The sequence below is a fragment of the Pezoporus flaviventris genome, unplaced genomic scaffold (assembly GCF_033815535.1).
Source record: "Pezoporus flaviventris isolate CSIRO_AGI_PZ_B2104156 unplaced genomic scaffold, CSIRO_AGI_Pfla_v1 ptg000036l, whole genome shotgun sequence".
Lineage (NCBI taxonomy): Eukaryota > Metazoa > Chordata > Aves > Psittaciformes > Psittacidae > Pezoporus > Pezoporus flaviventris.
In genome coordinates this window covers 33,522,574-33,535,307 of record NW_026892584.1, presented here as the reverse complement: position 1 = coordinate 33,535,307, position 12,734 = coordinate 33,522,574, and the positions used below count along the sequence as shown (strand labels likewise).

Genomic DNA, 12,734 nt, shown 5'->3' with positions numbered 1-12,734 from the left:
TGAGGGTAGGGTAGAGCAGAGCAAGCATAATATGTGTGAGATACCAGGAGGCTGTAGTGCTCCTGCAGCAAAAGCAGAGGGTGAGAAGGGAGCAGAAGTACCTGTCAGAGAAGATGGAAAGAACCCCCTTTTCTAAGGATTGAAAAGAGCTATGTAGAGTTTGCTGCAGATTGGGAAGCTGTTGAGCTGCTTGCTTGAAAGCATGCCTGAAAGAAATGACTCGCCCTTCCTGACATGCTACCTTGTTAAATTTAGAAATTACCAGATTCGTGGCTTTTCAGAAATGCCCCCCCCTTTTAGTTGTTGCTAGCATGAGTACACTGAGGTTTTTCAAGAAGTAACAGCTGAATTTTCAGTACCTATCTTTACTCTGAGCCTGTCTGGCCTAGAAGCTGTGATCTTTATTTCCTTTCTTACCTTTGATAGTTTTCTCATTGAAGATACATTTGCAATTTACACTTAATGTCATTTTTGTCTGATTATTAATTCTTTCAATGATGTTTACAACCTTTTCTGTTGAACTGGGGTGCAGATGCTAGGTAATTTTATACCTATAATTAAATGGGTTCCACATTCTTTCTGTGACTATCTTTGCTCTTTCTAGTTTCATTTCCTCTCTGAACTGATGAAAATCCGAGTTGCAGATAACTTCATCAGATACTTACAGTTGACAGTGGTAATGAAATCACTATCACTGGCAGAGAGAGAGATATGAGTTCGTATAAACTTCTTTCTTGATGGCAGAGTTATTCTAAGCAAATTATGTTCCCTAACTTAAATATACTTTAACTTGCTGATTGCAGCAGACTTCAAGAATTTAATTTTCTTTTACCCAGTCACAAGTCCTGAAAGCATAGTTTCCATGGCGTTTGATTTTATTGAGATTAAAGAAAAATGTCGACTTCTAAGTGAATCCAGGTCCTTCTTTATTTTACCTTGATGGGAAGTAATCTTTAGATATTTTTATATAACTGTATTCCTTTGCATAGCACAATGGCTATCTGCTGTTAACTGTGACCACAGAGTTTATTACGAAGTATCTCTCTAACAGTTCAGTTCTTCTGTCAGGAACAGTTACTTTGTGGTTTGTATCTTTTTCACTCTTTCTGATGAGGGATTGTATTCAGTCCTTTTATTGTAAGCTTTTTGACAACTGTTGGACTCCTCTTTCATGGCAAGTGAAACTTAAGGGAAATTAAAGTTTGCACTTGCTTATGTCTCTGTGTCTGTCTCTGAAGACTTTTTGTTCACATTTTTGGTGTTTTGGGGTATTAAACCTCATTTAAAAAAAATATCACAGAACTGTTCAAGTAACTCTTTTTCTAGTATGCCCTCTCTCCTTTCTTCTTGCTTCTTTCCAATTCATTTTGAGAATTCTGGACTTCCATTGCTGCAGAGCTGTGGATGGGGGCCCCATCTTGGAAAAGCATAGCCAAGGGCTGGATTTGATTACAAACTCAGTATTTTCAGTTTGATCATGGGTTATTTGTAGTGCTGACTTGAAAGGCAAGTCCATTTTAAGGGGTTGACTTTTTAGGAACTTGACATACCTACAGGGATTTAAAATAAGCATGAAGTTTTTGAGGTAGTATATTGCTGTTGTGCAGCAGTTTAAAAAATATTTCTACCTTTAGGGTTATGAATAGATAGATCTGTCTTTCTCCATTTTTATACGTATATGCATCTATAAAATAATCTGTAGAACACACTAATGCTAACAGCCTGTGCTCTTTATTTGACATAGTTGCTTAGACTTCACTTAAACTTCATGCAGGATGGCTGAAATGTGACCATCCGTTAGATACTATGAAGATATTTTGCCCATGATTCTGCAAGAATCCTTTCATTTGCAAAACTGTTGGGAAGATGCATAGTAGGTGCATACTGGGATTCCTTTCTTTATTCTCTGCTTGTTATTGATCCGTGTAAGTATGAAATATGCTAGGGGATGGAGGTGATTCAGAAAAGGAAAGGAAGGTTGATGCTAAAGGCTGTAGCTTCTTTTGAGAAGCGCAGCCATACCAGGAAGGATTTTGACACATGCAGCTTATTTCCTCTGAACACTTTATGGGTTACTGGTACAGTAGTGGTGTGATACTGAAGCCAGACTCTTTACTTGATCAAGCTGCATGATTAGTTTTCACCAGTTTCTGCTTTTCCACATGTTGATCCCATATGGTCTGTCTTTTCTGGCAGCTTTCTTTTCATCCTAAATAATGTGTACACAGCTTCACATACTTCAATTCCATTATAATTGTAAGTAGTGCCTGGAACTTCTAAAGAAATTGGCTTCATTCTTCACTACTTTTATAGTGTGGTTCTGTGAAACAGTCCAGAGCATCATGAATATTTTACAGTATCTATGAACCTCTGAACCTCAAAAGTATTTCTGAGCTAATGCCACTGGCATGTATAAATGCAGCTTACATGGAGTCTGCTTGTACAGCATGACAAAATGCTACCTTCTCTGCAGTGAGCTGTAAGAAGGTCAACAAATGGGAGATATCCCTCAGTATAATACTTACCAGATGTCTGCTGGAAATACAGTACAGTAGAGAGAAAACAGTCTAGGAGGTTCTTGGAGGGTGTATAAGGTAACTTCCTGATACAGCTGGTGAGGGAGCCAACTAGGGAGGATGCACCACTGGACCTGTTGTTTGTGAACAAAGAAGGACTTGTGAGTGATGTGATGGTTGGAGGCTGACTTGGCCATAGAGGTATTGAAACGATAGTTTTCGATTCTCAGAGAAGTAAGGTTTGGGATCAGCAGAACTGCTACCTTGGACTTCCAGAGGGCAGACTTTGGCCTCTTTAGAAGACTGGTTGACAGAGTCCCTTGGGAGGCAGTCCTGAAGGACAAAGTTGTCCAGGAGGTATGGGCATTCTTTAAGGAAGTCAAAGGTGCAGGAGTAGGCAGTCCCCGTGTGTCGAAAGATAAGCGATAAGGGAAGACCACCAGCCTGGCTGAACAGCAGAGAGCTTTGGCTGGAACTCGGGGGGGGAAGACTTTATTGCCTTTGGAAGAAGTTCTGGAGGACAGAGTGTTGTCAAGTTTTGCAAGGAGAAAAGAAGAAGATCCAAAGCCCCACTAGAGCTTAATCTGGCTGCTGCCATAAAAGACAATAACAATGTTTCCATAAATACATTAGCAACAAAAGAAAGCAAAGGAGAATCTCCATCTCTTATTGTAAGGGAGGAAACAGTGACAAAGGGCGAGGAAAAGACCAAGGTACTTAATGCCTTGTTTGCCTCAGTCTTTAATAGTTAGACAAGTTGTTCTTCCAGTACCCAGCCCCCTGAGCTGAAAAACAGGGATAAGGAGCAGAATGAAGCCCCCATAGTCCAGTGGGAAATGGTCAGCCACCTGCTACACCACTGAGACACACACAAGTCTATGGGAATGGATGGGATCCCCACAAGTGTCTGAGGGAGCTGGCAGAAATGCTCACCAAGCCGCTTTCCGTCATTTATCAGCGTCCTGGCTAACATAGACTTACTAGTGTTACTGCAGAAGTACTTCTTTTAGGTAAGAATTTTCTGGTTAACTTGCAGTGCAGAGTTCTGTAAAAGACTCTCCACTGCTTATGTTTGTTTCACTCTCTTATATTTGTATTTGCATCAGAAGCCTGAGACAGGAGCAAAAATCTTACTGCTAGCACGTACCAGCATCACTACTACAGAAACTGATCTTCTTAGGCTGCACAGAGAAATTGTGCTCATTTGTTCTGTTACCCATGTTACTAATTGTCCCAATTCAGCACCTTTTCTCAGAGACATTTTCAAAATTTTATCTGATTTGGTAATCTGAAAGCTCTGACATTCTTCAGATAGGAAAATGCTTAAGAATTTATCTTTTGGATTCTAAGGACATCCCAGAGTTTCAATCTCATTGCTTTAGAAATCCATTTAAAAAAATACTTGGTTTTGAGTTTGTTGGGTTTTTTTTTTCTCCCTTCTGAGAGCCCAAAGAGAGCTTGTCTCTTCCCAAGATCTTTGTTACATACCCTTCTGATTCTCACATCAGAAAGGTTAATAAATAAATTTTCTCTGACTCCTCTAACTGAACTGATTTCCAGGCTAAGAAGATGTTACAGGTTTTGTTGGCCCTCCTATAAATCAAGTAATTTTGCTGTCAAGATGTCCTGTCTTATGTCTTACAACAGGAAGGCTTTCTTACTTCCTTACCTGCTTCCCCTTTCTGAAACTGGATGATTTCTGAAGAGGCTGAATCTTTACTTCTTCACCAGTCCTACAGTGTAAGAATCCTCTTGTTTAGTGATGTTTAAATTTGGTATTGACATCCCTAATTAAGAAATCATTTGGCTGTACTGTGCTTTCTTCTCCTTCTCTGTAAAGTGAATTGTGTCCAGAAGTTGAAGACAAGGCTTTATGATTGCTGTTACTTCTGCTAGCAGAGTGGCTGTAATTTAGACCCTTACTGTGGATGATCCTTACATCATTTAAAGACGCAGTCCATCTTAAAACTCAATTTTGTCTTACTTCTTTTTTTTTAAGAGCTGTATTTTCCTAAGTCATTTCAGTGTTACTTAAACCAGGAAGTTAGCTCGCTTTGTCATTTTGTTTGCTCGAAATTGGATACAGTGTCAGTAGAAACAAACCCTAGGATATGTGCATATTGAACTTGGTTTTGTCCTTCCACACTGACAGGACAGGATTATTTAGGAAACAATCTGCATCTATTTTAGGAATTATCCAAGAAGTTGCGTATTTCAAGATACAAATTTTCCCATGAGGTAGCTGAATCTAAGGATGTCATGCAGTAACTTTAAACAAAGTTTAGGAATGTCATGCAGTGATCAACTCATCAGAGACCTATAACAAGTAAGATTTTAGTGCCGCCACAGCCTCATATAATTTCAGCCTTGGAGTCTCTTTTAGCTTAAAAGTTAAGTCCCTCCTTCTATGTGTCATGCTTCCTGAAGTAACCACATTGAGAGTATGCATATATAGACACCTAGTTCAACAATGTGCTCTTCTGGCAAAGAAATGGTAGCGGTGTCCTGGGCTGCATTAGACAAAATACCAGCAGTTAAGAGAGTGGGTCCTGTTCTGAGCTCTCTGGTACAAGAGAGACAGGGACATACTGGAAAGAGTCCAGCAAAGGGTCAGTAAGAATTTGAAGGTACTGAAGCATATGAGGAAAGACTGAGAGAGCTTGGACTATTCCGCCTGGAGAAGGGAAGGCTCAGGGGGATTTCATCAATGTATGTAAATGCCTGAAGTGAGGGTGCAAAAAAGAGGGTGCCAGCCTCTTTTCAGTGGTGCCCAGTGACAGGACCAGAGGTAATGGGCACAAACTGAAATGCAAAAGGCTTGCTCTGAAGATCAGGAAACACTTTTTTTATTCTGAGGGTGCCTGAACACTGACACAGGCTGCCCAGGGAGGTGCAGAGTGTCTTTTCTTGGGAGATACTCAGAAAGCTTCCAACCTCTCCATCCTGTGATTGTATGACAAAAAAGTTGCTGTCAGTTGTATTTCACCACTCATTTTACCCACAAATCAAGTATGCACTTCCTTTCTCCCTCTCTCCCCCCAAAATTTCAACACCCAGAGCCAAACCTTCCTCTTTGTATAAGACTGCAGGGGCTACTCATATAAGAGATAGGTATTGAAATGTCATTCTCCTCTAGGCTTCCGAGATTTTGAAATTCTGCTGTCTTTGGTGGCTTCTAGTTCTTGTGTTGAAATAGACATTGAGGTCCCTATCCATGTTCTCTTCGCTGTTCATCATTTTGAAGGGAGCATTATGCCCAGATCCCTAAACTCCCCATTTGCCTAAGCTAGATAGTCCTAGCCTTTTTTGTAGATCTTCATATGAAGCACATTCTGTATGAGCATTGTACACAATATATAAGGTGCAGGTAAACCTCAAATGGCCCAAGTGTGTTTTTTATCTTTGTTTTCTAATAATTTGTAACATTAGAAATGGTTTTGGGTTTTTTTGACTGCTATTAGGAATCAAGGTGATCTCTCAGTGGAGCTACCTGTTGTAGTTATGAGATTTTATTTAAATAGTAACAGTAACCTCAGTATGTATGAAATGAGGTTTGTTTTTCTTTTGTGGATTAAGTTATGCAATTTATCTCCTCAAATATATTTTTTTTTAATTTAAGTTGAAAGTTAAATGCTACCATTAGAATGGTAACTCTTTGATTAAGAGTTTTAAGTAATTAGCAAATACTTGTTTTACAGGAGAATATTAAAAAGTGAGCCACCTTATCCGCAAGAAATGAGTGCACTGTCAAAGGATATAATTCAGCGTCTTTTGATGAAAGACCCCAAGAAGAGGCTAGGTTGTGGTCCCACTGATGCTGATGAGATCAAACAGCATCCCTTTTTCCAGGTAAAACAAACAAAGCTCCCCAGATACCACTTAGTCTGTGTTAGTGCCTTTGAAAACCAAGTCTAAAGAAATCCTATTGGCTTTATTACATAATAGTTTAGGAGTGTGTTAATTGCATGAATAATCTTGGACTGAATTAGGAAGGGTATCCATGTTTTTATGCATATGGATTTTATGTGGACTACAAGAAGGGTTGGTAGATTTTTTGAATGTATTCCGTCTATTTGTAAAAGTAACTTGAAGCAGCCAAAATGCATGTTACTGAAACCAGAAAGTCTAATGGAAAACACTTCTATGTTGTGTTGTTTTTTTAAAGGAAAGTTTGCCACTAATGTTGTTAGTAAAATTTGCATATTGATAAAGTTCCCTATTGGGGATAAACACCTCTTACGTATTTTCCTTTTCCTAATTCATTCTTTAGTCTTGTTTAGTAAATTTTAATTCTGTTCAGATTTCAGTTTATTAATATTTGATAAAATTTGATAAATTAAACCTTTCAAATCAGTATTTTCAATTTAATTATCATAACAATCATCATGGGCAATATCTTGGATTTTTAACTTCCGAATTTCTTCTCATTCCTTTTCATTTTCCTTCCTCTTAAAAGAGAGTTTGACAAAGTAGCGTTGAACTTTCTTTATTCACTGATTGTTTTGGAAGATACATTTTTTCCTTATACAAAACTTTTTAATCTTGACTTCATTTCATTTCCACTCCTATACAATAATAGGGCCACTTTCTCATAACTACTGTATCTATGCTTATGTTCTACTTCCAACCATGCCTTTAAGTAAGAATCTGAAGGCATTTTGTTCTCAGGGCTCTGGAAGCTAAGATTAGTAATTAAGTATAGAAATCAGCAATGAAAAACTGAAGATACTGCATGCATGCACCACGGCTTGCAAAAATACGTTATTCCCCAAGAAATATAAGGGCAGTTTTCGTTTATCTCCACTGTTTAAATTTGTGTTGATTTTTTTGTTTGTTTGTTTGTTTTGGGATTCTGTCTACTTGCCAGTGATTATGATACTTCTTGCCTTTATCTAAGCAAATTAGTAGGGCAGAATTTGAATGTTTTTCATCTGCCCATGGACGATAGCAAATGTATTTATGACTGTTTCTGAACAAATCCCTCTTTCCAATATTTGTTTCTTTTAAATTTTCATTTGATTCAAACTTATTTTCCTTTTTTGGTTTAGAATATGAATTGGGATGATTTAGCTGCCAAAAAAGTACCAGCTCCATTTAAACCAGTAATCAAAGACGAGCTGGATGTCAGTAATTTTGCAGAAGAGTTTACAGAAATGGATCCAACATATTCTCCTGCAGCAACCCCTCAGACTTCAGAAAGAATATTTCAGGTATTTTAAGAACTCACATTAATTTAAAAAAAAAACAACAACCAAAAAACAATAAACCCAATAATTTATTGAACAATTGCATGTGTATAGCTAGTTTGTTTTGTTTCTTTTTCCTGCCTTCTAAGTTAATTCCTGGTAACTATGTAATTTACAATGCTAGTTCTCAGGGCTTCATTCAGCAATTGCAAAATGAGAAAGGTGGAAGCAGTCCTACTGCAAACAAAAAATTGCATGGCCTTTGTTCCCAGATGAGTGTCCTACCTGTTGGACTAAAGTCAGGCTGCCCTTTATCGAGTATTCATACCTTAAGAATCTTGTCAGCTTGACTCCATCAGCCTGGCATACCAGCTTCAACAGCAGCAATGTAGTTTGTCCATGTCTGTGTTATTCTCTAGTTGGGGTATTCCTTTGGGAAGTAGGAGCTAACTGCAGAGCTGAAAGATGGTTTTCTGGGTGCTGTAGGAGTGCTTCAGTTACTAGACTACTATATCCCTTGTTGGACTGCACAGTCTGGATGTCAAATAGGCAGAAGGAGCTTATGTGCAGCCAACTCAGTACCAAAGCTGCAGAGGTTAACAGCAGTCTGGATTGCTTTTTCTCCAACACATCCTTGTACTTTGTTGTTTTTATTGTCTGGGTTTGAGCTGCTTAATACTGCTTAGTGTACAAGAATGTAACATCATATTTTGGAATTTGCTAGAATTGTACTAATTTTGACTGTACTGTGCAATGTATGCATGTCATAATATGTTCTGGTAGTCATAGCTGTTCCTGTTAGAATGCCCAAACTGAGCACATCCATTAATATGAAGCTTATTTTTGTTTTGCCATTTAAAATGGTTTGATGTTTACATCACAACATAACTATTTTGTGCTTTAAACTAAAGGTGTTCTAGGAAGCTAGCTACTTTGCATTATGACTCTTTATCATATTGCAATACAGTTGAAGCTGAGCCATATTTTTAGCATAATTTACCATAATTTTTGTATTGTTTTTTTATCTGTTACTGTGAAGAATCATATAACTAATCTCAGAAAGATACTTGTTTACATTGAACAGAGTGATACCTTCCACCCATCAAAGACATAGTTACAGTTTCTGAATCACTATGAAAATTCCAATTTATTTGAAAAAAAAAATTCTGAAACTTCTTATGCCTCATATGCAGTATCATAGTTTGTGTGCAACAATTTCACGCCATGTTCTTTTCTGATGTTTTAATTTCATAGGGGTATTCTTTCGTTGCACCGTCTATTTTGTTTAAACGCAATGCAGCTACAGTAGATCCTCTTCAGTTTTATGTTGGGGATGAGCGGCCTGGAACTACAACTATTGCCAGAAGTGCTATGATGAAGGTAATAATAATATCAGGAGCTGAGTTGATTTGATTATCTTGGAACTACATATAAATTTCCAAGCAGCAATCACAAGCTAGACTACAGATTACAAAATAGTCATTATTGAATTATCTGTTCCTTGTAATGGCTCCTCAGATGATTGTAATTTGCATGTGGTACTATTAAGATGTAGTTTAAATTTAATCTGAAAAATGAGATGATTATCGTGCTTTCCAGAAGACTGAAGTATAGTAGTAATATTATTTTGACTTCTGATAGTTCTTACTCAGCCAAACATTTTAGATATCTTTGAAGCTACTTTAATTATATCAGAATTCCTTCTATGCTGTATTTACCCATAAGCATGGATAGATGTGTGAAGGGTTATAAGAGCACATGCTATTGTGATGTCTTCAAAGAAGATTTTTGTGGATAAATGTATGTACAGCCATCTTTGAGCCTGTTTGTCTGAATATTTTTTATTATTAGCTATTGTGGTAGTAATGATTTATTTAGTGTTTAAGTTTAATGTAACATAAGATTTACTCAGAATAAAGTTTATGCGTTTTATGAAATAGAAGTTAAGATTATATTTTATCAAAAAGAGCGCTTTTTTACAATTTTAAATGTAGATTAAAAATTCTCACAAAACTTTACCCTGTTTTTGACTGTGTATACTAAAAGTATTCTGCAGAACTAAATACAGTTTTCTAACAGGACTCTCCATTTTATCATCATTATGAATTGGATCTGAAAGAAAAACCATTGGGAGAAGGAAGTTTTTCCATTTGTCGAAAGTGCTTACACAAGAAAACTACCCAAGAGTATGCAGTAAAAATAATTAGCAAAAGGTATAAATATTCTATAACACAATAAAAATATCTTCTTTGTTATTGTCACCCATGGATTAGAAGAATAACTTTTATATTCTTTCCTTTTTGTAGAATTTACAGAAACTTTTATTAACCTTATGGCCTTTAAAAGATTCTGAAAGTCTTTTGAAGCAAAATGTTATTCTTGTCGGGGAGGACACAAGGAGAAACCTAAAGAGTACTTTTCTGGTTCCTTGTTGTATTCTACCCTAATTTCCCCTAATTTTGCTCCTAACCAGAGTAAGGTATAAGGGTCTCCTGTCTCTAGACATAAGAAAACAGAATGTAGGCTTATGATAGCTTCCTCTCCTAAGCAGCCCAATTGATTGCCTAGGACACTGCTTTAAAGAAGGATCTGTTAGTGTCGGTTACCCCAGATCAAGTTGTGTGTGTGTAAAATGGGATGAGACTATGGAGTTGTGAGTTGTAAATTGTGTCGTTTCCTGGTTGTCCCAATGACATCACCACAATGGAAGAAGCTGACTTGCTTTGTACATGGGGACCATCTGGTCCTCTTCCAAAATAGATACTTCAAGCAGTTTCTGTCCAGAGAAGAATAAAGATAAGGGATTATTTGATGAGTGGGTGGATTTTTTAGCATCATTTTGCAGTGTTCATTAGTAAATATGTCCCAGTGTCTTGCAGAATACTGGTAGGGAAGAGAAAGTGTAGATGTTCTGCCATCAGAATGATAGTTCATGGTGATCTCTTCTCCAAAATAGAGGCTGTACCTCTGTTTTTCCAGACTCTAGAAGTAACTGTCTACCAGCCTTAAGCGTTTCATCATACGTGTTTTGGATAGGAAAAGTCAAAGAATAAGACACCTAACTATAGTTGTCTGAGTCCATTTTCTGAGGTGTGCTATGATTAATGGAGGCCTACTCAAAACTATTAGTGAAGCCTTACAGAGATTCAAATGACTAGACTCTAGCTGTGGGATTCAGTAACTTAAACATAGGCATCTCCATTGTGCCATTTTAGCATCTGTTGGTGTCCTCTCTGTTCTCCAGTTCCCCTCTGTCTTGTGATTACTGCCTTTATGTACATGTCTTCATGGCCGAGGTCTTCCAGGCTCTCCTATGCGTAGGCCACTGAATCCTACTCTAGGTGTGTATTTTGCAGTGAAGTAGTTCACCCTTTAAGATTAATTATGTAGAATTTCACTCATTGTAATGAGACCTTAGACACATAGTATGCAGTTGACACGGCATTGGGTATTTCACTCTGGAAATCCCTGCCTTGTGTCTACATTCAAAAGCTTTTTCTGTGGTGCATGCAGAGCTGCGGACCAGTATTCCCGTCTCATCTTAAGCTAATGCATTGTTTTGTTTCTGGGTAACAGTGAGCAAAGTAGTATTGACTTTAGCCATAGAACTTTTAGAAATTATGTTTCTAGATGATACAGTTTCTTCTGCTCTTTCTTCTTCATCTTGGTGGACCAGGCCAAATCATAGAATCATAGAATGGTTAGGGTTGGAAAGGACCTTAGGATCATCTAGTTCCAACCCCCCTGCCATGGGCAGGGACACTTCATACTAAATCATATCACCCAAGGCCTCGTCCAACCTGGTCTTGAACACTGCCAGGGATGGAGCATTCACAACCTCCCCGGGCAACCTATTCCAGTGCCTCAACACCCTAACAGCAAAGAATTTCCTCCTTATACCAAATCTAAACTTCCCCTGTTTAAGTGGCCCTTCTCTGGACTTGTTCCAACAGTTCCGTGTCCTTTTTATGTTGAGGACACCAGAACTGCACACAATACTCCAAGTGAAGTCTCACAAGAGCAGAGTAGAGGGGCAGGATCACCTCCTTCGACCTGTTGGTCACGCTCCTTTTGATGCAGCCCAGGATACGGTTGGCTTTCTGGGCTGCAAGCACACACTGCCAGCTCATGTTCATTTTCTCCTGAACCAACACCCCCAAGTCCTTCTCCACAGGGCTGCTCTGAATCTCTTCTCTGCCCAACCTGTAGCTGTGCCTGGGATTGCTCCGACCCAGGTGTAGGACCTTGCACTTGGCATGGTTAAACTTCATAAGGTTGGCATCAGCCCACCTCACAAGCATGTCAAGGTCCCTCTGGATGGCATTCCTTCCCTCCAGCGTATCAACCGAACCACACAGCTTGGTGTCATTGCCAAACTTGCTGAGGGCACACTCAATCCCACTGTCCATGTCAGCAATGAAGATGTTAAACAAGACCTGTCCCAACACCGATCCCTGAGGGGCACCACTTGTTGCTGGTCTCCAGCTGGACATTGAGCCATTGATCACAACTCTTTGTGTGCGGCCATCCAGCCAGTTCTTTATCCACCGAGTAGTCCATCCATCAAATTGATGTCTCTCCAATTTAGAGACAAGGATGTTGTGTGGGACAGTGTTGAACGCTTTGCACAAGTCCAGGACATCAACTGCTCTACCCCTGTCCATCAGTTCCATAGCCCCATCATAGAAGGCCACCAAATTGGTCAAGCAGGATTTCCCCTTAGTGAATCCATGCTGGCTGTCACCAACCACCCTGTTGTTTTTCATGTGCCTTAACATGCCTTCCAGGAGAATCTGCTCCAAGATTTTGCCAGGCACAGAGGTGAGACTGACTGGTCTGTAATTCCCTGGGTCATTCATTTTCCCCTTCATGAAAATGGGGGTTATATTTCCCTTTTTCCAGTCGTCGGGAACTTCACCTGACTGCCATGATTTCTCAAATATGATGGACAGCCGCTTTGCAACTTCATTTGCCAGCTCCTTCAGGACCCGCAGATGGATTTCATCAGGACCCATGGACTTGTGCACGTTCA

The 12,734-nt window shown here is 38.9% G+C and overlaps 2 protein-coding genes across 8 annotated transcripts in view; one reads left to right on the top strand and one right to left on the bottom strand.

The window, feature by feature from the left end:
* Positions 1-12,734, bottom strand: part of DGLUCY (D-glutamate cyclase) — a 189,103-nt gene that overhangs the window by 118,031 nt on the left and 58,338 nt on the right. The gene's annotated exons all lie outside the window — the stretch shown is intronic.
* RPS6KA5 (ribosomal protein S6 kinase A5) overlaps positions 1-12,734 on the top strand; it is an 88,673-nt gene that overhangs the window by 61,111 nt on the left and 14,828 nt on the right. For 6 of the 7 annotated variants that reach the window (XM_061463801.1, XM_061463802.1, XM_061463803.1 and 3 more), the window contains 4 exons: positions 6,215-6,365; positions 7,565-7,726; positions 8,957-9,082; positions 9,782-9,915. In XM_061463801.1, the coding sequence (XP_061319785.1) occupies positions 6,215-6,365; positions 7,565-7,726; positions 8,957-9,082; positions 9,782-9,915 (573 nt within the window). Of the gene's footprint in view, positions 1-4,161; positions 4,257-6,214; positions 6,366-7,564; positions 7,727-8,956; positions 9,083-9,781; positions 9,916-12,734 lie in introns of those variants that run through there. The other variant, XM_061463807.1, reaches the window with a different exon arrangement.